Consider the following 27,217-nt stretch of genomic DNA (forward strand, 5'->3'; position numbering starts at 1 on the left):
TCCAAACCTCTCGGTCCAGCGTCCTTCATGTTTTTTATAGCCTGGCCCCATCCAACTTTTCCAACATTGTCTCTTTTACCCGGCTCACCTTCCAACGCTGGCTAGACCCTTTGCAAGACTGACCGTCCTCTGATCAAAGACCTGAAGCTGATTGCCCCTATGGCCTCTGTGAAGCTCTTCCTGAAACTACTCCATCCCCACAGCCACTGGGCCCTGCTGAGCTCTCACTGTGCTGGGACACCGCCCCTATTAGCTGCTTGCTCTCATCCACGGGCATTTCATTCCAAGGACATCCTCGGACGGCAGGCTTCTAGATGACAGTGTAACTATTTATTCATCCAACTCTGTATTGCTAATGTCCAGCCTGACATGACCAGCAAAGAGCGTGCTGTTTGCTGAAAGAAGGGGAATCTCTGGCCAGCTTGGCAACAAATTTATTAGTTCAGAATAGAAAGAGCAAGAGTCCAACTGCTTTGATTTCTTCAGTAAAAACTGAGCCTCTTGATTGGAGAGCTGCCAGCCTGCCCTCCCCCCTACTCTCCAAACAACTAGCCCTACTTATTAAGGCACTTGAGGAAAGGGGGAACAGAGAGGTCTCAGACCGAACCTCCCGGGATCCCGGACAGGGCCAGTGTTGTCCCACCAGTTCCCTTACAGCCACAGCAGAGCAAGGAGAGCTGGCAGAGACCTCTGCAGGGCCAGAAGGCCAGGCCCTCAAATGCTGGTGTTAGTTCAAGGACAACGTGCCAGCACCACAGAGGGGCTGGTAACAGGCATTATTTTGGCACAAGATGTGAATGAATCCATCATGTGAAGACACTTGGTGATAAGGCTTTGTGGCCTCAAAGGCCACAGCTCCAGCCTGTCCCTCTCTCTAGGAGAGTATTAGAAGCTGGAAGGTAGGGATGGGGGCCCCCAGAATTCCCTGTAAAGAGAAGGGAGCGGAACATCAGGATAGGGGAAGAGTTTGAGTCCTCCCTGCTCCCCGCTTTCCAGAGAAGTTAATGCTTCTGCTTAAGCACCTCCAAAAAGAGAGAGAGATAGACACTGCCAGTAAAAGAGTAAAAATGCACCCCCCGGAAGACATCACCCAAAGAAGTTGGGGGCAGTTGGAGCACACCCCCCTCCCCGAATCCATAAGTGCTTGCTTTGGGAGGGCTTCAATCCCCTGCAACCCAGTACCCCAGGCAGGGTAAGTGTCACCCCCTTAGGAGCTGATCTGACTCAGAAGGGCTGAGAAGTCCATGTCGGCAATGGAAGAGAAGTCTTCATCCCCTGAGAGGAGGCCGTTGGGAAGCCCAGAGGCCCCCAGGGGAGCGGGAGCTGGGTCAGGGGGCCTCTGGGATCCCGTCACCAGGCGAGTTATTGCCTCAGGGTATTCCATCAGCATGGGCTCAGCTGGGTGGGGGGCCACAGATACACCCTGGTTCAGCAGCTGCTGAAACTCAGAGTTGTCGACGGATGCCAGGTCTGTGAACACTGCTGGGTCGGCGCTGTTGCCAAGCAGGGCCCCCAGGTCTTCATCAGCGTCAAACTGCAGCTGCAGCAGGGCCTCCGTCAGCGTCCCTTCCCCAGCCTGGGTGGTCTTGGGAGCAGGCGGGACCACAGCCTGAGCAAGGCCTGGGGCTAAGATTGGGGCAGGGGCCGGGGCTGGGGCCGGGGCGGGGGCGGGGACCGGGGCAGGGGCCGGGACAGAGGCAGGGGCCGGGGCCAGGATTGGGGCAGGGGCTGGTGCCAAGGCAGGGGTCTGGCTTGGGATCTGCCCGGAAGAGAAGACCATGGGGGAGAACTCCTCGAAGTTGATGGTGCTGAGGGATGGCGTAAAGGGATAGGGCTGGGGAGCTGGGAGAGAGAGACAGAGTCGGGTCAGACAAGGCTGCAGAGACCCACCCTGTCACCTGTGCCCCAGCCCCTGTCAGTAGTGCTTACGATCAGTCCCTAGGAGGAGGTCCCTCCCTAGGAGGTCATGGCTAGCACCCTCACTCCTTCTTCCTCAGTCTGACCTGTTCGGTTCCATCCCCACGTCCTCCTGTGGAGCCCTCCAGCCCGCAAAGCTCTCCCAGCCTTTTAGAGGAAGGGATGCTGTCAGAGATCAGCTGGTAAAACCCAAGCCACAGACCATGAGCCCAGTGAGCGCCCGGCGAGTCAAAGCCTGAAGCAGGGCACTTGGTCGCTCTTTTGTGAGCTACATACCAGCATGCCCATTCTGCTGGAGGAGCTTTTGCTTCCCTAATTCAACTGAGAGCTGAGGGCGAAGACTGCATCTTTGAACGGTCTCCTGCGGCATCCAGTATGGGGTTTAGCTGACATAGTGGTTCTCAGACCACAACGTGCATTAATTCATGAGCTGGTTCCTGGGCCACGCTTCCAGAGCCTCTGGATTGCACAGGTCAGTGATGGGGCCGGGGAATGTGCATCTTCACTAACCCCCCCCCCCCCTAATTACTCTGATGTGGGTAACTAGACCTTAAGCCCTGTGAGCCCCACAGACAGTAAGCTTCAGACACCCGCTGGTAAAGCTGACCCCCTCCAGCCCAGAGCCACAGGCTGAATAGAGTTGAGTCCACAGTTCCGGTGGGGCAACAGGAAATCCTTACCTGGCTTGGGGACGGCAGCTGAGCTTCGGGAAGGCACAGCGATGCGCCGGGGTGGAGGCCGGGGGTCGGTGGGTCCTGTGGGGCAAGGCTGGGTCAGTTCCTAGCCCCCAGGGTCTCCCCTCCCCTATCCACCACCTTCTAATTCTCTACACTGCCCCTCTCACCATTGAAAGGACTCTTTTTCATGATGCTCTTGAAGGTCTCATATGTCCTTTTGCGTTTCTCCTCAATCCGGTGACGATCATCTAGAAAAGTAATGGGGAGAAGTGGGTCTTGCTCTTCTCAGCTGGATCCCCAGAGCCTTCAAAGGACCCGCAGGAGGAAGATGACCACCGTAAGACCTTTCCGTAAGACCCTTTCTCCAAACATTGCCTGCCAATGAGAAGGGCCTCATGACACTGACACGCAATTCTGAGAGTCCCACAGCTTTCTGAGAAGGCCTTGGTCACTGAATCTGACCACCCCCCTCAAAGGCCACGTGGGTGCCTCCAAGTAGGGGTCATGCTCTGAGGGGACAGGAGCCCTCGTGAAGCCGTCTCCAGCTTTTTCTCTTACCTGCATTGCCCACGTCCTAGCTCACCTCCAGCCTTGATCCAGGCCTGGCCATGATCTTTGCACTCTGGGGCAGCGTAATAGGCTCGCTAAAGACCAACAAGGACTTGTATTCTTATCTCTGATGGTTTGCTAGTTCAGTCTGGAGCCTCCAGGACTGCCTTTCTAAGTATTGGAGCACATGGATAACTCCAAAGTACTCAACACCATCAGTCCAAAGCCAGCCTCATCATCTCACCTCAAAAACCTGGTTCTTCCTTCTCCAGTGGCCCCTCACCACCTGTCTGCCCTGTCACCCCAACCAGAAACCTTGGAATCATCCTCAGCATCTTCCTTTCTCTCACTCTCCACCATCCACTAACACGACACGCGTTTACCAACACCCACCATGTGCAGGCTCCATTCTAGCCACTGGGGGTATGGCTGTAAGTGGACAAAGGCTCCTGCTCCCCCCAAAGTGGACATCCTCACGACAGGGGGACAGGGACACAACCACATACAAGTGACAGGAGCTCTGAGGAAGAGACACAGGCTGATGTAACAGAACCGGAAGTGAGGCTGGGGAGTCGAGCTTAGAGGCGGCCATGGAAACACCAGTGTGGGCCCATCATGTGGAGATCCAAGCATTCCAAGCAGAGGCAACAGCTGGAGCACAGGTCCCGAGGAGGGACTGAGCTTAGTGTGTGTCGGACAGAAGGGCCTGGGGGCGGAGGGCACCCAAGGGAGACAGCGCTGGAGGAGACTGTCTTCCTCTGCCATTGGCTCTGCAAGGTTCACACCACGTCTTCTCCTGGACCGGACTACGGCATCTTCCACAAGAGCCTCCCTGCCTGGAGTCTCTCCCTCTCGGATCCTCTATACATTCCTGCCAGAGTGAGCTTCCAGATCCACGCGTGTCCCTTCCTTCTTAAACCTTTGGTGGCTCCCCACTGTCTTTAGGATGAAATCTTGGATGAATGCCTTGAGTCTGACACTCGAGGCCCTCCTGCCGGCACCTGTTCAGTGCCCGCCGACAGCTCCCACAAGGCTGCCCCCAAATGCGACGGGCACCCTCCAACGCCCTTGCGCCTCCAGGTGTCTGTCGGCCTACCCGGAGGATGTGCTTCTGGGGCCTTCTCCGCTTTAAAACACTCCTGCCCCATGTAGCCATCTCCAGCTCTTTGCACGCAGCTCCCTCTGTTTCACAGGTCTTTCTGTCACTTAAGAATCTGTCCCGCTTGTTTGTCTTTCTCATGAGACTGAGCTTCTGGAGAGCAGGGAACACATCTCATTCGTCTTTGTGTTCACAATACCTGGCACGGGCCCTGACACCACGTGGTTGTCGGTAACTATTTGTGGAATGAACCGATGGCTATTTCGGGGGTTGCTTTCCAAACGCTGTTAGACTGCTCCTGGGACAGAAGACACTCTCAGGCTCGACGACGGGCTTTGGATCGAAGATCATTCTGGCTGTTCCTAATGTGGTCAGATGCCCGAAAGCCTTGACCAAATCGTGGCTACGTGGGAGGGACGAGACACATCGCCTGGCAATAGGACCCTAGAGCCAGATGGCCTGAGTTTAAATACTAACGTTGCCACTCACTATCTACGTGACCTCAGGCAACTCAGATGTCATCTTCTACCTCAAAAAGCTCACGAGGGAACAAAATGAGGTAATTCACTGATCCGCTTGGAATAGGAGCAAACATAGAAGGACTCAGTCAATCTCAGGGATCCTTACTACTAACTGAGGCAAGAAGGAGAATCTGATTCCTGTATAAATCCCTGCCCCGACTCTAGTTCTCGACCCACTACTACAGCCCCAGACGTCTAGCCCTAGCCTCACGTCTGCTGGCTGGAGACGACAGTCCTGCTGCTTCCCTCCCCAGCTGTGTACCTGTGTCTGGCAAGTACTGAAATTCCATGGGCTCGCTGAGCTCCCGATCTGAAGGCCGCCGCAGCTGCATGGAGACACGCACGGGGGCCTGCAGGCTGGGGTCGGCATAGGGAGGCGTCCGGAACACAATGGCCACTTGTCGGTGTACGTCAGCTTGAGAAAAGGAGCCTCGGGCCTCCCAGCCTGGTCCCGTGAAATACACTTCAATGTCCTCTGCGGGAGACGGGGAGCAATGTGGGTCACCGTGCTCGACTCATACGGCTCGCTGCCCGCCCCCCCACAATCGCTGAGACTTGTTTCCCAAGATACATCACTCTGCTGCCCCCGAGGCATTAGGGGGAGTGCTTAAAGCCAGTCTCCTGACGCCATCTCCGCTCGGCACTGCCCCTCACCTCCTGGTCCAGAGTCCAGCCCTCTTCCTGGTGTGTACCTTTCTGCACCTTGTCACACAGCAGGAAGATCTCATCCCCCCCGAGGCAGCTCCCAGAGTTTCGGTTCACTCGGCAGATCTTGAGCTCGGCGGTGTTGGGGGCACCTGAGGGCGTGGGAACAAGGAGGGAAGCCCTGAACCGTCGCAGGCCTCCGGGGCTGGCCTGCAGGGGATGCAACATCCCTGTCCATCCCAGAGTCAAGGCTGTTCAGAGCTTGCGGACCACACCCCCGCAGCCAAGGCTGCCCCGTTCCCAGGACCCCTCAGCCCAACGTGTTCAGCACTGTTCCACGCACGGAAAACACGACAAAACTTAATCATCTCTGCCCTCGTGGAGCTTATAGTCTGGGGGAACCAATCTGGTCACATACCCTCTTTTTCCATCAGACCCAAGCACCCTTCAAGACCCAGTTTGCTTGGTAACAGACCCTTCCCTCCTGACCTCCACTTCATCCTGGTTTTCTGTCCTTGGGGCTCCAGAGCCCTTTTAGTCCCATTCATCCTGCTGATTACTTGATTAGAGGCTGCAACTGATCAACATGGGCCCAAATCATCTGTGAACTTCCTATGAGATTTCATCATGAATTACTACTCTGGTAACATCTTCTTGTTCCTGGGAGTTCATTTCCCGGAGTCGTTAGTACCGTTCCGGGCACACTATCCTCCCATCATGTAGTGGAAATGCCTGTCTCGCATCGACTCCCTGCCAGCCTAGAAGCGACACCTCACAGGCAGCTCCGGGTCTTCTTTGCCCTGTCCCCCGAGCCAGCACAGAGCTGGACACAGAAGAGGTGACAAATCCACAAGATGCCTGAACCAAGCGAGAGCTCCTCTCGCAGGCCAAACCCAGCCAACCCCCTTCCTCCTCACAGGCCCATCCCCCTCTCCCTTCCACGGCTACCCCGGCCACTCACGGTTGTCAAAGATGGGATGCGAGAGGACAGGTGGCAAGCGGAGGGGCCTGCCTGCCGGGTCCCGCACTGTCACCTGGAAGCAGAGCCGCACCGCATTCAGGTCGTAGTCCCCACGCTGTTCTTCTATGGGAACTGCCACAAAAGCACATGGTCAGGAGACTGGGAGGCATGGCAGGGAATGAGGGGGGGCAGGGAGCTCTGGGCCAGGAGGGTTAGTCGAGGGTGTGTCAAACAGTAGGAGTCCTAAAGCAGGAGAGAGACAAGGTTCTAGACCCATCACTGACCTGTATGACCCTCATGGGACCCTGGATGTCATGTCCCCTCACTGGCTCCCAGTTTCCCCAATGGTAAAATGGGAGTGTGTACTGAATGGGCAGCAAGATTCCGTCTGCACTATGACTGTTGGCCAGTGAGGTGCAGGGAAGGTGGCTTCAGAGGGGCGACAGAGGGTGGGGGTGCTTCAAGCAGGCCCAGGCTTTCGCCCCCTCACCTTGGAAGGGATTGTTGTTGGTCTGGATACGTTGACTGATGGCCTGCTCCAGGTCCCGCTTCTTTACACACTGGATCCCCAGGTTCTGGAAGCTGAGTCCCCCACCAGGCATCAGTCCCACGGTCTCTGCCCAGGCTGCCCCCCTCCCCCCACTCACGAGATCACCTCTGTGCTTTACCCCCTCGAATGGCTTCCTCCTGTGCTGCAAAGAAACCCCACTCCTTACTTTGGCTGAAAAGCACCTGTGCCCTGCGACCCGGCCCTAGCCACGGTCCCTGCTGGCTCCCTGCCCTCAGCCATAGCGGCTTCTTGTCTGTTCTCCAAACACGCCAAACTCAGCCCCATTTTGAGGCCTTTGCATGCGTTCACTCTGCTTGGAATGTTCCTTCCATGCTTCTTTGCTCTTTCTCACTACTCAAGCCTTAAGTGAGAGGCCTTTCCTGACCTCCTGGCTCTCCTACCTCCTTCCCCTCCACCAGTAGATTATTCTTCCAACCTAACACTGTTTTATTTTCATCTGTGAAGTTATCTCAGGTGTTGAGGTGACTGGGGATCCAGCCCTAGCCCACAGAGCCCTTATCTACTTGACAGTGGAGATGCACCAACAGGTAACTCCAAGACCAAGGGAATCTGCTTGCAGAGCTGGGAGTGAGGCATTTGGCCCCTTGTCCAGATGGAGTAAGACAGTAACAGCTACACACAACTGCCTTGCCTCTTGTCCCCCCCACCCCCATGCCCTGCTGGTCAGGAGCTCACCTGTGGATGCAGCGGTCTGGGCAGAGCTCAGCCTCATAGAAGCCATCCCGGCAGTCTTTTCCCACCAGCTCATGGGGGTGAGGCCGATGAGGGGGGTCCTTGGTGACCAATGAGATGCGAACTGTCCCTGGCCCGGTGTAGCCATTGATCTGTTCAAAGTACAGAGAACATCTAGAAACTCAGGAATTCCAGACCCAACTCCCAGACACTGCAGCGGGGCCCGGAAGCAAGCCTACCACAGTTCCTTCCCGCAAACCCTCTCTGTGCCCCCCACCCCACCGCTAACAGCCATGCTGACCTTGATGGTGGGGTGGGTCTTGGTGGTATCCGTGCTCCTCTCGCCGGGGATACTGCCCGCGGAGCGACCCTCGCACTTGTAGCGGAAGCGCATGCCCCGCTGCTTGGGCTGCTCGATGATCTCCACATAAGGGCCAGAGGCCTGGGCCGGCTCTGCGGCGGGGACACGGACCAGCCCCGGTCAGGCGGCTGCCCTCCTTGCCCCTAACCCTGGGGAGCTCCTCCCCAGTCACTGGGAAAGGCTGGTCCACTTACCAGTCGGGAAGATGAGGGGAAACAGGTCTGAAAGGGGAGGGAGACGAGGGTCAGCACAAGCCCACTTCCCATCCTTACCAGGGAGGGCCTGCTTCCCCACGGAGAGGAGATGGAGCCAGGCTCCCTCCCTCCGAAGGAGACTTTGTCAAGGCCTGTTCCCTGGGACCTGCGGGTGAAACTAAGGAGAAGGGGTAAAGAAGGCAGAAGCACCTGCTTCGCGAGGGAACCCTGGGTATAGCGTCCTCTCTTTACGGAGGGAAATGGAGTCGGGGCCTTTCCTACTTCCATAGGGAAAACTAAGGGAGGGCACTTCCCACACCTCATCCTGAGAGGAAACCGGGTCAGACACAGTCTCTCCCCTGACAAGGAAACCAAGTCGGAACTGCCCCCACGGCCCCGGGGTGAAACTGAGTCAGAGCTCACAGCCACCCCTCCCCCTCCCCCCCCCCCCCCCGCCAGAGGATACTGAGTCAAGTCTCCGCCACCTAAAGGGGAAACTGAGTCAGACCCCTCCATGCCCGCCCCGCCCCGCGCCACCATCCGGCCGGCCGCTCCCTGCGCAGCGCCCGTCGGCGCAGGAAGGGGCGGAAGGCGGCGCGGGGGGCTCCCGTCGCCGTCCCGGAGACCCCGACGCGGCCACCCCGCGGGGTCAGAGGGTGCCCTCACCGTCCATGGCCAGGGTCCCGGGGGCGGGGCCGGGGTCGCAGCTGGACCCGCAGCGCGCGCTACAGCCAAGCCATTCGCCAGAGGCGGAAATGCGCCGCGCGCGCCCGCCGCCGCGTCACTGCCGGGAATCCGGCCGCGCCTGCGCGCTGCACCGCTCAGCCGCCGTCGCCGCCGCCGCGGCCGCCGCCACCCGCGCGGGGCCAGGCGCGCGCCGCGCTCAAGTCTGAGAGGCCGCGCGCGCCGCCGCCTCCGCCGCCGCCGCTGGAGTCTGGGAACCAGAGCGCGCCGCTCCGGGAACCAAGAGGCTGCTCGTCCCGACGCCACTCTCGAGGCTGGCGGGGCTGCTGGGCTGCCTCCCGGGTCCAGGCCCCGCCTGGAGGGCGGGCCCAGCGATTACTCACAATGTTTTTAGGGGATTTCGGGGCCCCCTCCCGCTGATCGGAGGAGTTGGGTGATGTCACCCGGGCCGGGTCTGGAGCCCAGCCAGGGCTGCTGGGCTGCGGCCGCCCGCCCTGCGCGGGGAAAGGCCCGGGCCTGCTTCGCCCGCAAAGGCCAGGTGGCTGACCTCCGCAAAGTTTCCTAATCGCCAAAGGTGCCTCTTGGTGGTGTCGCGGCAGAAGCACTTTTTAATTAGCCATTCACCCCAATCTAACAAAGCAGGGGCAAAGGGGAACTTCCGGACCTCTCCACCTGGCAGTGCTTGGACCGTGGGCTTCACGGAGCCTGCAGAACGCAAGGGGCGACCAGGACACTGCGCCGCATCTGCTCCCGCCGGCGAGGGCGGACCGAGGGCTAGTAGGTTTAAGGTTCATATGCGTTTTATGGTTCATTCACATTGTCAGCCCCAGGTCCCAGGCCCCCAGCGCCCCCCCCCCCCCCGCCCCCAGGGGCGATGGTAGGGCTGGAGGCGCCCAAGGGTAAATCTTCCGAGGAGCTTCGTCTTTATAGCCTGATGCCTGTGTCTTGGAAGGTCCCAGACCCCTGGGGCCACCTAAACCCGCAAAGTCCTGCACCCCCCTCCCCCGCCCATCTCCCCAGGGCCTACTGCTAGGGTCCAACCATCTGCTAAAGCAATTCCACTAATTAACCCTCCTGTGACCTCTCCGCGGAGGTATAGTCCCCAAGGCCAAGCTCAAGGCCTCTTTGTGGGGTGAGGGAGGAGGCTGGAGTACCCCCCCCCGGGCTTTTTCCCCAAACGAAGATGCTCCAAGGCAGGCGGTAGATTCTTCCCCAGATGGAGAAAGACTGAACTCGTTCTAAATTAGGGAATCATGTGGGAATTGGAAAAGATTGGAAATTCTGACTTGCTTTCCCAGGCTCTGAAAAAACAGGAAGAGAAAAGTGAAAACAGTTAACCACCCCTCCCACTCATTTCAGTTTCTCCTGTTTTGGGCCCCGATTTGAAGAGTCAGCTCACTTTTGAGAAGGAGGCATTCAGGTCGACAGAAGTGATTACTTAAAATCTTTGGTTAATGATACACAATCATTGATCCTTGCATGATCCTCTTTTTAAAATTCACATATATTGGGACACCTGGGTGGCACAGTTGGTTAAACCTCCCACTTTTGATTTCAGCCCAGGTCATGATCTCAGGGGTTCATGGGGTTGGGCCCTGTGTAGGGCTCTGTGCTGACAGCGAGGAGGCTGCTTGGGATTCTCTTTTCCTCTCTCTCTCTACTCCTCCCTTGCTCAAGCTTGTGCTCTCTCTCAAAATAGATAAATAAACTTAAAAAAAATGTTTTTAAAGATAGCCAGTCTTAAAAAAGCTCTTTTTTTTTTTTAAATTTTTTTTAACGTTTATTTATTTTTGAGACAGAGAGAGACAGAGCATGAACGGGGGAGGGGCAGAGAGAGAGGGAGACACAGAATCGGAAGCAGGCTCCAGGCTCTGAGCCATCAGCCCAGAGCCCGACGTGGGGCTCGAACTCACGGACCGTGAGATCGTGACCTGAGCTGAAGTCGGACGCTTAACCGACTGAGCCACCCAGGCGCCCCTTAAAAAAAGCTCTTAATGCATGGATTTAAACATATTTGATGCATTTTGATCTATCAATATTTGATCTATTGTTTTCCTTATTGAAGTTTAAATTGTTCCATCTTTGGCCAGTGGAAAATTTTTCAATTTTGTTCTTCACTCCTTTTGACACAGTTCCGCAATTCTAGTGTCTAAGATCTGGAATTGGGAAGGTTTCTGAAGAGTCCTCATTCCTCCTAGTGGGAAATGGTATTTAGAGACCACAGCCTGAGTGCTAGGGGTACTTACTGATCCCTTACTGATCCCTTACTGTACTGGGTTAGTCATTGTAGATCTTTTCAATGAACAGTTAGGCTATATATATAATATAAAATGTATTAGGAGTTCATATTGATATCTCCTTTTTAAATTTAGGACTACAGGGTTTTAACTTACCCTCAATCATCTTACATATTTCTCCAGTGTTAGAAAAAAATCTCATTTCTCTTTTTACAGAAATAGAACAATTCATCCTTAAGTTCATATGCAGTCTCAAGGGACCCTGAATAGCCAAAACAATCTTGAAAAAGAAGAACAAAGTTGGAAGAGTAAGACTTCTTGATTTCAAAACTTACTACAAAAGAATACTAATCAAGCCCATGTGGTACAGACATAGATTGATGAAATGGAATAGATAGAAAACAAACAAATAGAAAAACAAACTCTCACATATGTGGTTGAATGATTTTTGGTAAGAGTGCTAAGACTATTCAATGAGGAAAGGACAGTCTTTTTACCAAATGGTGAGGGGAAAACTGGAATTTCACCTTCAATAAATGAAGTCGGACCCTTACCTTACTCTATATACAAAAATTAACTTAAAATAGATTGAAGACTTAAAGAGGCAAACCATAAAGCTCTTAGAAGAAAGCATAGTGGAGGCGGGGGGCTCACCTGGGTGGCTCAGTTGGTTAAACAACCGAGTCTCGATTTTGGCTCAGATCATGATCTCATGGTTTATAGGTTTGAGCCCCGTGTCCGGCTCTGTGCTGACAGCACAGAACTTGTTTGGGATTCTCTCTCTCCCTCTCTCTCTGCTCCTCCCCCCTCCCCAAGTTGTATGATTCTACTTATATATAGAATTGTCAAATTCATAGAGACAGAAAATAGAATAATGGTTACCAGTGGCTGGGGAAAGGAAGGAATGGGGAGTCAGTGTTTAATGGGTACAGAATTTATACTGGGGGTGGTGGAAAGATTCTGGAAATGGATGGTGGTGATGGTTGCAAAACAATAGAAGTATACTTAATGCCATGGAACTGTACACTTAAAATAGTTAAAATGGTAAACTTTATACGATGTATATTTTATCACAATAAATAAATAAAGGAATAAATAAATAAATACCTCTGTTCTCAATGACATCGACCAATTACTCATTTGATGTATTTCACATTGTACACAAAACATTCTCAGAATAATAACACCAACTGCCACCAATAATGCGTGGAGTTATTGAAAATATAATATATTTTTGTAGTATTTGTCCTTAGGTTATATATAATTTGGGGTACACATCCATTATCAGGTTACGGTAGCTCCTTTCTCGTTCTAGTTTACTAAGAAAGTGTATGGTAAGTAGGTGTTGATTTTTTTTCTTTTTAAAAGTTTTTGTTTATTTATTTTGAAAGAGAGAGAGAGCAGGGGAGGCGCAGAGAGAGAGAGAATTCAGAGCAGACTCCACGCTGTCAGCACAGAGCCCGATGCCTGGCTTGAACCCAGAGCCACGAGATCATGACCTGAGCCGAAACCAAGAGTCAGATGCTTAACTGACTGAGCCACCCAGGCACCCTGATTTTTTTTCAAATGTTTTTCCACATCTATAGCGAAGAGCAGATGATTTTTCTCCTTTATCTGTTAATGTAGAGTATGATGTGGACTTCCTGATAGGAAACAGTCCTGTGTTCTTGGGATAAAACTAGCTTGGTCATCAGTGTGTTACATTGCTGACTTGATTCACTGATAAATGAGGAGGGGGTTTTGCAACTATATTTGTAAATGAAGTTGCTGTCATTTTCCTTCCCCCCGCCCCCGGCTTCGTGTAATTTTGGCATCAAAATTGTACCAGCCTCAGAAAGATTGGAGGAAAAATCTCCCCTTTTCTATTCACTTGAGGAGTCTAAGTTTGGAATGATTTCTTCCTTGAACAATTGGTAAAACTCAACAGTAAAACTGACTGTGGCTCTTGTTTTCTCAGTAGATTTTATTTAATTATTTTAACCTTTTAATTATGAACATTTTCACATACATTCAGTATTAGAGAGACTGGTATAGTTAACCCCCACATACCCATCCTTCAGCTTACATAAGTTATCAACTTTTCTGGGGTGTTTTTTTTTTTTTTTTTTTTTTTGCTCCGTTTTAGGGAGTATTTAAAAGCAACCATTACATTAACTCATAAGTACAGAATTATATGTGTCTACATGTAAGGATTTCTTTTTTATTTTTTTATATATTTATTAATTTTTTTTTTAAATGTTGGTTTACTTTTGAGAGAAAGAGAGAGCATGAGTGGAGGAGGGGCAGAGAGAAGGAGACACAGAATCTAAAGCAGGCTCCAGGCTCTGAGCTGTCAGCACAGAGCCTGATGAGGGGCTCAAACTCATGGACCACAAGATCATGACCTGAACTGAAATCGGACACTTAACCGACTGAGCCACCCAGCCTGGAGCCTGCTTTGAACTCTGTGTCTCCCTCTCTATCTGCCCCCCACCCTGACCCTGCACCCCACCACCCCCACCCCCTGCTCGTGCTCTCTGTCTCTCAAAAATAAATAAAAATGTTTTAAAAACTAAAAGGTCTTTGAACAGATTTCCTGCTGTTAAACTCTTAATTTTTGATTATATGCAAATACATTCATTCTACCCTCATTTTTTATTTATTTTTGAGAGAGAGAGAGTCAGGGAGGAGCAGAGAGAGAGGAAGACACAGAATCCGAAGCAGGCTCCAGGCTCTGAGCTGTCAGTACAGAGCCCTACACGGGACTCAAACTCACGAACCATGAGATCATGACCTGAGCCGAAGTCGGACACTTAACCGACAGCCCCCCAGGCACCTCTCTACCCTTGTTCTTGAAAGATAATTTTGGTAAGCACACAATTCTAACTTGGTTATTTTCTCTCAGTGCTTTGCAGCTATCACTCCCTTGTCTTGTGGCTTCCTTTGTTGAGAAGGTTGCTGTTATTCTAACTCTTATTTATTAGAAACCTGTCCTTCCTTTCAGCTGTGAAAACTCGTGTCCATTATCTCTAAATATATTACCTTTCCTCTATGCTTTCCATATGTTCTTTCTGGGACTTATTAGTAAAATAACTAGATAGGCCTCAGGGAAAAATATGTGTAACACATACATCCAAGAAAGTCCTCATATCTAGAGTATAAAGAACTTCTACAAATCAATGATGAAAAGAGAAACAATAAAAATTGGCAAAAGAATTGAACAGAAACATCACAAAAGAAGATATCCAAATAAATGGTAATAAACACACAAAAAGTATTCATCAAGAGTCATCAGGGGCGCCTGGGTGGCTCAGTCAGTTAAGCGTCGACTTCAGCTCAGGTCACGATCTCACAGTCCGTGAGTTCGAACCCCGCGTCGGTCTCTGGGCCGATGGCTCAGAGCCTGGAGCCTGCTTCCGATTCTGTGTCTCCCTCTCTCTCTGCCCCTCCCCCATTCATGCTCTGTCTCTCTCTGTCTCAAAAATAAATAAACGTTAAAAAAAAATTTTTTTTTAATAAAAAAAAGTCATCAAAGAAATGCAAATTAAAACTACAATAAGATACCACTTCCCACATACTAGGATAAAAAGACTAAAACATAAAATGATAAAGAGGATGTGAAGCAACTTGAACTCTTGCTGGTGAGAACATAAAATGGTACAACCACTCTGGGGATCTGTTTGGCCCTTGTGAAGTTAAATCTACATTCACTCTATGACCGGCAAGTTCACTATTATGTATTTTCCAAAAATGAATTTTTAAAAATGCTTTCACAAAAGGTACAAAGATGTTTCTAGCTTTTTTATACTATGAGAAGACTGTAAACTACCTAAGTGTCCGTCAGTAATAATCCTTTGTGAGTGGATTAACAAATTGTGGAACAGTCACACAATGGACTACAGTTACTGTACCTTGCACCTTCTGCCATGGAAAAGAAGCACCGTGTCTGCGAGGCGGTTTTTAGATTTAGACAACAGCACATACTACGTTTAGGAATTCTGTTCTGATCCATCCATTGAATGGCTTGAAGCCTGCCACGTTTAAGTAGAGCCTGGAGCAAGAGAGAGCTCAATGTGTATGCAGGTTAAGGTCCAAGGGTCTCTGCCTATCATGATCTACGAATTGTCAACCCCATCAAGTTCAAAGTGACATATTCACAATCGGGCCTGTACAGATCCAAAGGGCAAATGTAAGTTTCATGACCATGTGGCCTGATCCCCACTATGTCTGTTGCATCGATGTCTCCCCATCAGCTCATGCCTGTGGCCTCTTAGGGATTCTCTATGACCAGCTAACAAAGACGAAAAGCTCATGCTTGGTTCATTGATGGGTCAGTATGATAAGTTGGAGTGAACCAAAAATGGTCTGCCGCTGTTCTACAGACCTACCCAGGGTGGAAAATAGCGAGGGGTAATCCTCCCAGTGGGCAGAACTTCAAGCAGTAGACCTAGTCATCACCTTGGTGTAGTTTGAGAAATTAATGGCCTGGAATAGCGCTATGTATGGATTCCTGGGCAGTGACAAACTCATTCGTCAGAGCCTGGGAGTAGCAAGGTCGAGAGCCCAGAGACAAGGAGACGTGGGGAAGAAGCATGTAAGTGGCCTTATGAGAGTGGAAAGAAAGTGCAGGGATCTTTGTGTCTGGTGTTACTGCCTACCCAGACAGCATCCATCATAGACAGAAACCAAACAATATGGTGGACAAGACGACTTGTCTCATGGATGTAAGTCAGCTTTTGTCTTAGGCGACTCTAGCATTTGCACAACTGGTTCATGAATAGAGTACCACAGTGGCAGGGATGCAGGTTCCCTATGGCCCAATGATGTGGGCTCCCTTTCATCACAGCTGATGGCAAGTGAATTACATTGGGTGCTTCTGCAATGGAGTGGCTGTGATATTGTCCATACTAGGATTGGCATGCATTCTGGGTATGAATTTGCCTTCCTTACCTAGGTTTGGGTTAACTCACTGGGCTAGCAACCATGTCCATGGATTGGAAGATTCAGTATTGTTAAGATATCAATTCTCCCCAGATTTATCTATAGAATTAGTGCAATCTCAGTCAAAATACTGGCAGAATCTGTTCTAGAAAATGACAAATTGATTCTAAAATTTATACGGAGGAGCGCCTGGGTGGCTCAGTCAGTTAAAGCATCGACTTCAGCTCAGGTCATGATCTCACAGTTTGTTCAAGCCCCACGTCGGTCTCTGTGCTGACAGCTCAGAGCCTGGAGCCTGCTTCCGATCCTGTGTCTCCCTCTCCCTCTCCCTCTGTCCCTCCCCTGCTTGTGCTCTGTCTCTCTCTGTCTCTCAAAAATAAATAAATGTTAAAAAAAATTGTTTTAATTTATATGGAAATGCAAAGGACCTATAGTAGCCAAAACATCTTTGAAAAAGAACAAAGTTTGAAGAATTACATTACTTGATTTCAACTTTATTTTAAAACTGTATATTGGGAAAAAACTGTATGTTGGGCTTTGATTAAAGAAGGGTTTATTGAAGTAAAAAAAAAAAGCTGTAGTAAACAAGAAAGTGGGATATTAGCGTAAAAACGGACCTGTTGATAAATGGAACAAATTAGAGAGAAGAGAAAGAGACCTACACATATACATACATGATCAATTGATTTTCAACAGGGGTGCCAAGGTAATTCAATGGGGCAAGGTTAATCTTTTCAAGAAGTGGTGATGGAATAATGGGGCAGGGGAGGGGTGGGGAGTAAAGAACCTTAATCCTTACCTCACACCATATATAATAAGGGGTTTCTTGTCTCTGCCGATATTTATTGCTGAGTAAAACGTGATACTTTCATGTGTTTGGTGGTGGTTGTTTGAGAAATCAAACAGTCCTGTAGGCTTAACTTGAGAAAGCCGCCCTCCATGGAGGGTTTGCTCCTGCTTTTGTTTCTGCTATTAATTTCAGTGGAGGCGGGAGTAACAGGACCACTGAGTCCATTTTAGTACTAATTTAGCCTCTCTTGTGGGTTTAGCGCTAACTGGGAGTCTCAAAATCAGCGTTTGATCCTTATTCTTGTTCTGAGAATTTAAAAGTGTTGGCCTAATGTCAATTGTGCTTGCTAGATATTTAAAATATTTTAAAACTGGGGGCACCCAGGGGGCTCAGTCAGTTAAGTGTCCCACTTCGGCTCAGGTCACGATTTCACAGTTCATGGGTTCAAGCCCTGGGTCGGGCCCTGTGCTGACAGCTCAGAGCCTGGAGCCTGCTTGGGATTCTGTGTCTCCCTCGCTCTCTGCCCCTCCCCCGCTCATGCTCTGTCTCTCTCCATCTCTCAAAAATAAACATTGAAAAAAATTAAGATATTTTAAAACTATGATTTTATTGTCTTACTGATAAAATTACTCTTTCTACAAATGATTGACACCAGAATTAACACAGTTTAATAAAACAATGTAAATATTGTCTATAAAACCATCTAAATAGTTTTCTTGTTGGAGCTGGTTGTTGTCATTGCTATTTAAGTAGGTTCCATGCCCGACACGGGGCTTGAACTGATGACCCTGAGATCAGTAGTTGCCCGCACTGCCGACTGAGCCAGTTAGGCGCTCCTGGAGCTGGTTGTTCTAATGGGGAAGAGCAGAACTAGTCTTTGAACCTCTTTAAACTAGTCTTTAAACCCTCCTAAGTTTAAATAAGGGACTTAGAATGAAGTTATCTGTCAGTTTTTCTGATACATATGACAAATATCTACACCAGTTATGGATTTAATATCTGTTTCTATAACTCTCCTAAGAATGGCATCTTCCCTATCTCTTGGTTTGTCCTCCCAGTCATGATTTGGGAATGTGAGAATCAAAACTGTATCAAAGGAGAAAAGTGCACCTGGATATGTAAAGAAATCACAGCCTTTCACCTTTCTGGCTGCTGACCAGTTGGTTTACTTTGTGTGCAACTTGTCTTGGTTCACTGGGCCTTGGGAATCAGCTGCACTGGCCCACTTCCAGCGTCGTGACAATAGCTAACACTGAGCATTGGTTGTGTGCCAGATGTTGAGCTAAATGCTGTACATGGGTGAGTATTTGAATCTCATGCTCACAGCCAGTCTTTGAGGTAGGTGTTGCACCATTCTACCTCCACATTACATGTGAAGTAACAGGTTCAGAGACACTGGGTAACATTCTTAAGATCACACAGCTTCATGGAGAAGCCAAGATTGAAACCCGTTCTGTCTGCCAGGAGAATGGACGCTTTGTTGCAATTGCCTACATCAATGTGATCCTGGAGCCAAGTCCCAGATGCAGTGTTGAGGGCCCTTCAGATCTTCCTTGAAGCAAGCCATCTTCCCTAGTGTCTCTCCAAGTCTATCTTTGGCCCCAACATGGTCAGCTCTTGCAGCAAGATGCATGAAGCAGCTCTGGGCTTTCAAGGTCCTTCATGATGTAGGTCAAATCTGCCTCCCTTTGGCTTCCATTAGATGCTCAGCCCTTTGCCCTCTGGGGCCTTATAGAAGACATAAAGCTAGTCCACACCATAGGGAATCCCCTCAGATCTTGACTCATTCATTCACCAGATATTTACTATGTGTCCACAATGTGCCTGGGACAGAGCAGTAAACAAGACAAAATGGTAGCCCTGGTGGAATTGACATTTTAAAGAGGGAAACATACAATAAGTTTCATGTTGATAGTCACACACACACACACACACACACACACCCTTATAGTCTCTCTTGATCATTCCAGATTTCCAGATTTTTTTTTTTTTTTAGGTTAGCACAAGTTGCTGTTTTTTCCGCCACATTTTTTTTTTTAAATAAAAGAATAAAACTCAGGGGCGCCTGGGTGGCTCAGTTGGTTGGGCATCCAACTCTTGATTCTGGCTTAGGTCATGATCTCAGGATTGTGAGGTTGAGTCCTGCATAGGGCTCCATGCTGAGCCTTGAGCATGGAGCCTGCCCAAGATTCTCTCCCTCTCTCACTGCCCCTCCCCCTCATGAGCTCTCTCTCTCTCTCTCTCTCTCTCTCTCTCTCTCTCTCTGGGTGTAAGGCTACTGCCTCCTTTCTCTTCACATACTGTTGCTCTTTCTCTTCCTCCAAAAAGATGACCAGCTCTGGCTTCCACACAAGGAGACCCAAGAAGGGGAAGTTTCCATGATTCTCTAGAATTATACCTGTATGGTTCCTGCTCCTCCTGAGAGAATGCTATGGCCACATCCCTGAATGTCAGCAGTCCCTGGCATTGTTTCTATCTGTGGAAATGTTGGGGTTCGGAGCCAACGGCCAAGGAAGAATTCTTGAGACATCTTCAGTTACAAAAAGGTGGTTTTATTAAAGCATGGAGACAGGACCCATGGGCAGAAAGAGATGCCAGATTTCCAGATTCAAGATCCTTTGAAAATGTGGTCTCAGATGAGGTAGTCATACAAAGAGCAAGGCCATGGGGCTGGCTGTGATGACCCCATGCAAGATGCTTTAGCTTGTTTCTGGGGTTTGGATGGGCCATAGGTCCAGGGCAATCCCAAATCTTTACTCTGTCCAAGTCCCAGCAAAAAAAAAAAGAATGGAAATCCTGCTTCCCCATCTCCATACACCAAACAAGCAGACAGTAAGAAAGGCACAATTTGCTGGCCTCCCTACCCTCTCCCAAACTCCAGAGTTCCCACTCCTACCCCTGCCCACTATTTCCTTCACCCATCCCCAGATCCTTCCCTAGCCAGAGTGCATAGGCACTTCCAACTCACTCACATTCTGCCTTTCTCTAGCCTAAAGCTCCCTTGCCTATTCTCACTGCCTCCCACCCTGTCTCAGCCACCCTCCCAATCTTCTGGTCTCTTCCACCTCCCAACTCTGTCTCCAGTGCAGCCTTGGCCCAAGATCAAGTGTCAGAACTGTTCCCTCAGACTTACACCCTTCCTGTTCACCTCCCCAGCCCTACTCCAACAGATATTTGGAATAGGAGAACATTTGAGATAGTATCACAAGTCAAACACACACATTTCCTTTTATTCCATGACTCTTTCTAGTCACTGACTCAGGACACAGTGGAACAAAAGAAGTCATGATGCTGGTTTCAATGTCATAACGATAGATGACAACAATAGAGTTGTCAACAATAGAGTCTATCAGCTTACCACCCCCACCAAGGGGGATCATGAGAGGATGAAGAACAGACAAGACAGGGACATCAGAGGTTTCAGAAAAGACCCAAGAAGTTGGGGTGTCCCCCCACTGTATCCGAGCCCTGGCCCAGCCCCCACCTTGGCTAAGGCACAGAAACAAAAAGAGAGCCCAGAGGGATTGGGTTGCTGGTAGCCCCATGCCTGTGTCGTGTTTCTGGGCTGGAGTCAGGGTCAAGGATGTCCTCAAAGATGATGGCCAGTGGGAGCCTGGAAGGTGATTTGAGGGGCCTCACAGAGCCCCTGGGCATTGAGAGGGATGGGGCACAGAAGGGTTCCCCTGCAACCAAGAGTTGTATGGTTTGGGCACCAAGAGCTGGTAGGCCTGGAGAGGCTCCGCCCTGAGAGCAGGGAAGGCCAAGATGCGGAAGGAACCATAGGTACCAGCAGGGTACCTCCCCAATATTAACAGTATTATTAGCACTCCATTAGCCTTTGTGGACTGCTCACAATATGCCCGTTGATGTGAACGGAGCTCATTTACATCTCAAAGCAACCTTGTGAGATACTATTATCCCCATTTTACAGATGCATAAATTGAGGCACAGAGGGGTGAAGACACCCACTCAAGGACACAATACAGTAAAGGACACATTATAAAATCACTTTTATTAAAATATATTTGCATACAATAAATGCATATATTTTGAGCATGCAGATCGATAAGTGTTGACAAACATACACATCTATGTGTCCATCACCACAATCAAGACACAGGACATTTCCATTATCTCAAATGCTCCCTTGTTTCTCTTCCCAGTCAATCTCCACACCCATCCCATGCCCTAAGCATTAAGTGATCTGTTTTCTTCTTCTTCTCCTTCTCCTTCTCCTTCTCCTTCTCCTTCTCCTCCTCCCCCCCCCCCTTTTTTTTCAAGAGAGAGAAAACATGAGCAGGGGAGAGGGGCAGAGGGAGAGGGAGAGAATCTCAAGCAGGTTCCATGCTTAGCATGGAGCCTGACACCGGGCCCGATTCCATGACTCTGGGATCATGACCTGAGCCAAAACCAAGAGTTGGACATTCAATCGACTGAGCCATGCAGGTGCCCCTAAGTGGACTGCTTTCTGATACTATTAATTCAATGAGTCTTTCCTAACACTTCATAATATGGAATCATACAGTGGGATGAGTACTCTTTTGTATCTGGCTTCAAATGCCATCTATTGTAAAGTTTCCGTTCAATTTTTTTGCTTTGAGTTTTTAGAGTTCTTTATATGTCTGGATAAAAGTCTTTTGAATTTGCAATACAAGTATTACAAATAGTTTCTCCCAGTCTGTGGTTTGCCTTTTCATTTTGCTAATGATGTCTAAGAGTGAATTTTTATCTCATCAATTTTTTCTTTTATGTTTTTAAAATTTTTTTAATGTTTATTTTTGAGAGAGAGAGAGAGAGAGAGAGAGACAGAGACAGAGACAGAGCATGAGCAGGGGAGGGGCAGAGAGAGAAAAATTCACAGAATCCAAAGCAAGCCCCAGGCTCTGAGCTGTCACACAGAGCCTGCTTAGGATCCTCTGTCTCTCTCTCTCTCTCTCTCTGCCCCTCCCCAGCTTACACTCTCCCTCTCAAAAATAAATAAAACATTAAAAAAATTTTAAAAATTGTTATTTCATGTTTATTTGTTTTTCTTTTTTAGAAAGAGGGACACCTGAGTGGCTTGGTCGGTTAAGCAGCTGACTTTGGTTCAGGTCATTATCTCACAGTTTGTGAGTTCGAGCCCCAGGTCAGGCTCTGTGCTGCCAGCTCGGAGCCTGGAGCCTGCTTTGGATTCTGTGTCTCCCCCTCTCTCTGCTCCTCCCCCCACTCATGCTCTGTCTCTCTCTGTCTCAGAAATAAACATTAAAAAAAAAATTAGAAGTAAGGATCAAATGTCTCTCTCTCTCTCTCAAAAATAATAAACAAACATTAAAAGAGAGAGAGAGAGAGAGTGTGGGAGAGGGGCAGAGGGAGAGAGAATCCCAAGCAGGATCTGAACTCAATGCAGAGCCCAACATGGGGCTCAATCTCACTAACCAAACCATGAGATCATGACCTGAGCCAAAATCAAGAGCCAGACGCTCAACCTTCTGAACCACCCGGGCGCCCCACTGATCCATTTTTGAATCAGGTTTTGTATGGGTTAAGAAGTAAGCGGGGCGCCTGGGTGGCGCAGTCGGTTAAGTGTCCGACTTCAGCCAGGTCACGATCTCGCGGTCCGTGAGTTCGAGCCCCGCGTCGGGCTGTGGGCCGATGGCTCGGAGCCTGGAGCCTGTTTCCGATTCTGTGTCTCCCTCTCTCTCTGCCCCTCCCCCGTTCATGCTCTGTCTCTCTCTGTCCCAAAAATAAATAAAAAATGTTGGAAAAAAAAAAATTAAAAAAAAAAAAAAAAAAGAAGTAAGGATCATGGGGTACCTGGGTGGCTCAGTTGGTTGAGCGACCGACTTCGGCTCTGGTCATGATCTCACGGTTTGAGTTCGAGCCTCGCGTCCAGCTCTCTGCTGACAGCTCAGAGCCTGGAGCCTGCTTCGGATTCTGTGTCTCCTTCTCTCTCTGCCCCTCCCCCCACTCATGCTCTGTCTCTCTCTCAGAAATAAACATTAAAAAAAAAAATTAGAAGGAAGGATCAAATGTCCTTTTTTTCTCCCCTAAATGGACGTCCAGTTGGTCCAGCTCCATTTGCTAAAAAGCCTGTCCTTTTCTCATGGAATTATCCTGACTCCTTTGTTGCAAATCAATTAACTATACGTGTGTGGATCTATTTCTGGACTCTATTCTGTTCCATAGATCTATGTTTTGATATATGTTTCAATTCTTATGCTAATATTATACTGTGTTATAAGTCCTCTGATCTCATTCTTCTTTTTCAAAAATTCATCGGCTATTCTAGGTCCTTTGAATTTCTGCATTTATTTTAGAATCAACTTCTCAATTTCTACCAGTAAAGCCTGCTGAGATTTTGATTGACATTCTTTTAGGAATCTATAAAATTGAATCTCATTCTCAAAATGAAAAGGCTGCTTAGAAATAGGATACATTTTAATCAAGTTTCTAGAATATGTAATTGTTAACTGTGGCCATGGAGCAACCAAACTTAATATAATCTGAATAATTATTAAGACTGAACCCTTATTAAAAAGTAAGTGTTGGGGCGCCTGGGTGGCTCAGTCGGTTAAGCGTCCGACTTCGGCTCAGGTCACGATCTCATGGTCCGTGAGTTCGAGCCCCGCGTCGGGCTCTGGGCCGATGGCTCAGAGCCTGGAGCCTGCTTCTGATTCTGTGTCTCCCTCTCTCCCTGCCCCTCCCCATTCATGCTCTGTCTCTCTCTGTCTCAAAAATAAATAAAAACGTTAACAAAATTTAACATAAATAAATAAAATAAATAAATAAAAAGTTAGTGTTGGTGGGGATGTGGAGAAATCAGAACTCTTAGGCACTGCTGGTGGGGATGTCGAATGGCACAGGCATTGTGGGAAACAGTTTGGCGATTCCTCAGAAAGTTAAACACAGAACTAGCATAGGATGCAGCAGTTCCACGCCTATGTAAATGTCCACAAAAACTGAGAGTAGAGACTCAAACAGATAGGTCCACACCAGCGTTTATCACAACATTACTCACAGCAGCCAAAGGGCGGAAACAACCCAAATGTCCATCAACAGATGAATGGGTAAACAAAATGCGGTCTAAACATACAATGGGATTTTATTCAACCTGTAAAAAGGAAGGAAATTCTGACCCGTGCTACAACACGGATGAACCTTGAAGACATTATGCTAAATGCTATGAAGCCGACACAAAAGGACAAGTATTATTTGGTTCCACCTACATGAGGCACCTAGAATAGGGAAATTCATAGAGACAGGAAGCAAAATAGAAGTCAGCAGGAGTGGGAAAAGGGAAATGAGGGATTATTGTTCGTGGCACGGAGATGACATTGGGGATGATGGAAAAGATGCATAGTACGGACGGTTTTACAACACTCTGAATGCATTTATGCCCCTCAGTTGCACACTTACAAGCGCTTAAAAGGAAAAATATTTTGCTACGTATATTTTAGCAAAATAAAGAAGTAAGCCTTTACTAATAAATTAATGGCATATATCTAGTGACATTTAAAAACAGAATAGTGTAGGGGCGCCTGGGCGGCTCAGTCGGTTAAGTGTCTGACTTCAGCTCAGGTCATGATCTCATAGTTCACGAGTTCGAGCCCTGCATCAGGCTCTGTGCTGACAGCTCAGAGCCTGGAACCTGCTTCGGATTCTGTGTCTCCTTCTCTCTGCCTCTCCCCTGCTCGTGCTCTCTCTCTCTCAAAAATAAACAAACATTAAAACAATAAATAAATAAATAAATAAATAAATAAATAAATAAATAAATAACAACAGAATAGGGTAAGCGTGGGGCAGGACTGGGTAACTCATTTTATAATCTGTTTTTAAAAAAAATTTTTTTTTCAACGTTTTTTATTTATTTTTGGGACAGAGAGAGACAGAGCATGAACGGGGGAGGGGCAGAGAGAGAGGGAGACACAGAATCGGAAACAGGCTCCAGGCTCCGAGCCATCGGCCCAGAGCCCGACGCGGGGCTCGAACTCACGGACCGCGAGATCGTGACCTGGCTGAAGTCGGACGCTTAACCGACGGCGCCACCCAGGCGCCCCTATAATCTGTTTTTAAAATGTGCCCCATTATCTTTGCTTGCACTTGGGCTCACAAGGGAAACGATGGGTCTCTTGAAAGCACTTGGGAATCCATCTCTCATTTAATCAGCCAACAAATATTTATTTAGCATCTAGTATTGGTCAAGCAATGTTCTAAATGTTGGGATGGTGGTGCGGAGAGGAGAGCCAGGAGCGAAACAGAGTCCTCGCACTCGGGGAACTTATGTTCTACTTGGAAGACACATGTACGAGTAGAAGGTATCAAGCGCAGAGGCAATATATCAAGTGGAGATAAATGTGATGAAAAAAGGGACGATTTGATATCATTTGCTAAAGCATTTTGTATCTACGTTCGTGTGGGATACTTGTCAACGTCCTGTTTCCTTACGATAGGTGTGGTTTTCATGTCAGGGTAATGCTGGCCTTATAAAATGAGCGGGGAAATGTCTCTTCTGTTTCTGAAAGAATTTGTGGCAGATTGGTATTACTTCTTCCTCAACTTTGATCGAATTCACCAGTGAACCAACTGGACCTGGCATCCCATGCGTGGGAAAGTTTTAATTTACAAATTCAGTTTCTTTTTTAAAGTTTATTTATTTATCTTGATAGCGAGAGCAAGCGGGGGGGGGGGCAGAGAGAGAGGGGGAGAGAATGTCAAGCAGCGGACGTGGGGCTCGATCCCAAGAACTGTGGGATCGTGACTTGAGCCGAGATCGGGAGTCGGACGCTTCACCAACTAAGCCACCAGGCGCCCCCTCCCTTAGATATTCTTGAGTCGTGTTTTGGGACACAGTTAAATTACTTTGAAATGGTTTGATCCTTTTGAGTCTTGCTTTTAAGATTTGGAGAGCTTTTTTTCCCTCACACCAGCCAGTTCTCTGACACCAACTGAATGTCCAACTATTTATTTCCATCCTGACACTACCTGTAGTTTGCACAGACCTCACAGGTTAAGGGCTTAGTTTCACAAGATTGCCCTCACTTCAGATGCCCGTTGCCAATGGGATGCTCAAGCTACCCACGTTTCTACCTGGCATTCTACAAATTTGAGGGGTTCCCATGACCTCCCCTCCTTCAGGTTCAAAACTTCCGTAGAATTCACAGAGCTCAGGACAGTGCTTTACTTGCAATTACCGGTGTATTTGTAATTGTTACAAATTACAAAGGCTCTAACTCAGGAACAGCCAAATAGAAGAGACGCAAAGGGCAAGGTAGGGGGGTACAGAGAGCTTACGTGCCCTCTCTGGGCACACCACCTTCCTAGCACTGGGTGTTGACTGCTCTAGAAGAATTCTGCATCCTGTTGTTTAGGAGTTTTTATGGAGGTCTCATTATGTAGGCATGATTGATTAAATCATTGGCCATTGGTGATGAACTCAACCGTTAGTCCCTCTCTCTTCTCTCGGGGTTGGGAGTGGGGCTAACCGTTCTAACACTCTAATCACATGGTTGGCTCCTCTGGCTACCAGCTTCCATCCTGAAGCTATTCAGGGGTCCACCAAAAGTCACCTCATTAACACAGATTTGAGTATCACTGAAAGGGGCTTATTATGAATATCTAGAAACATTCCTATCATTCAGTAAATTCCAAGTGTTCTAGGAGCTCTGTGCCAGGAACCAGGACAAAGACTAACTATATATGTTTAATTAAACCAAAGATCTATTAGAGGGGAGCAGAGCAGCATTTAGTCTGGGGCTAATCACTCCTCACTACTGAAGCAAGACCCATCTAGGACCCAAAGCCCCATGTATTATGAAGTCTTCATTCTGACTAGTGGGAACAGACACAAATATCAGTTAGGTCAAGTTGGTCGATGGTGTTGTTCAGGTCTTTTATATACTTACCGATATTTTCTGTACCTGTTTTTGTTTGTTTGTTTGTTTTTTATCAGTTCTTGAGAGATGAGTGCTAGGTCTCTCATTGTGGATTTTTGTTTCTCCTTTTGGTTCTGTCAATTTTAGCTTTATGCATTTAAACTCTTTTGTGGCTCTGTTAAGCATCTGACTCTCGATTTCAGCTCAGGTCATGATCTCACAGTTCATGAGTTTGAGCCCCAAATCGGGCTCTGTACTCACAGCACAGAGCCTGCTTGGGATTCTCTGTCTCCCTCTCTCTCTGTCCCTCCCCCACTCTCTCTCTCTCTTAAAAATAAATAAACAATAAAAAAGAAACTCTTTTTTGAATGCGTACAGTTAGGACTTTCATGTTTTCTTGATGACATAATCCCTTTGCAACTATAAAATGTCTCTCTTTCTTGCTGGTAATATTTCTTGTTCCAAAGAGGGCTATAGTATTCAACCAGCAGGTCAAATGACCAACACTACAGCTACAGGTAAGCCCTGTTTCCCTCCATCTCTACTATAGATTCATGTCCACATCACA

At 48.6% G+C, this 27,217-nt stretch overlaps 1 protein-coding gene and 1 long non-coding RNA gene across 3 annotated transcripts; one reads left to right on the top strand and one right to left on the bottom strand.

Annotated features, from left to right (window-relative positions):
• Positions 1-417: 417 nt before the first annotated feature.
• RELA (RELA proto-oncogene, NF-kB subunit) lies at positions 418-8,973 on the bottom strand. Its single transcript, XM_058689665.1, has 11 exons — positions 8,834-8,973; positions 8,168-8,194; positions 7,914-8,065; positions 7,616-7,764; positions 6,860-6,951; positions 6,370-6,501; positions 5,456-5,560; positions 5,026-5,238; positions 2,762-2,842; positions 2,598-2,672; positions 418-1,842 (listed from the first exon to the last, which is right to left on the bottom strand). The coding sequence occupies exons 1-11, from the start codon at positions 8,838-8,840 to the stop codon at positions 1,208-1,210; spliced, it is 1,668 nt and encodes a 555-aa protein (XP_058545648.1). The 5' UTR covers positions 8,841-8,973; the 3' UTR covers positions 418-1,207.
• A 173-nt stretch (positions 8,974-9,146) lies between these two features.
• LOC131488159 (uncharacterized) lies at positions 9,147-12,210 on the top strand. 2 transcript variants are annotated; one of them, XR_009250095.1, is made up of 2 exons: positions 9,147-9,628; positions 11,305-12,210. It is a non-coding gene; the product is annotated as an uncharacterized LOC131488159 (long non-coding RNA). The 2 variants fall into 2 exon arrangements; XR_009250094.1 differs by having other exon boundaries at positions 9,199-9,639.
• The last annotated feature ends 15,007 nt before the right edge of the window (positions 12,211-27,217 follow it).

This window comes from Neofelis nebulosa, chromosome 10, assembly GCF_028018385.1.
Source record: "Neofelis nebulosa isolate mNeoNeb1 chromosome 10, mNeoNeb1.pri, whole genome shotgun sequence".
In the NCBI taxonomy this organism is placed as follows: domain Eukaryota; kingdom Metazoa; phylum Chordata; class Mammalia; order Carnivora; family Felidae; genus Neofelis; species Neofelis nebulosa.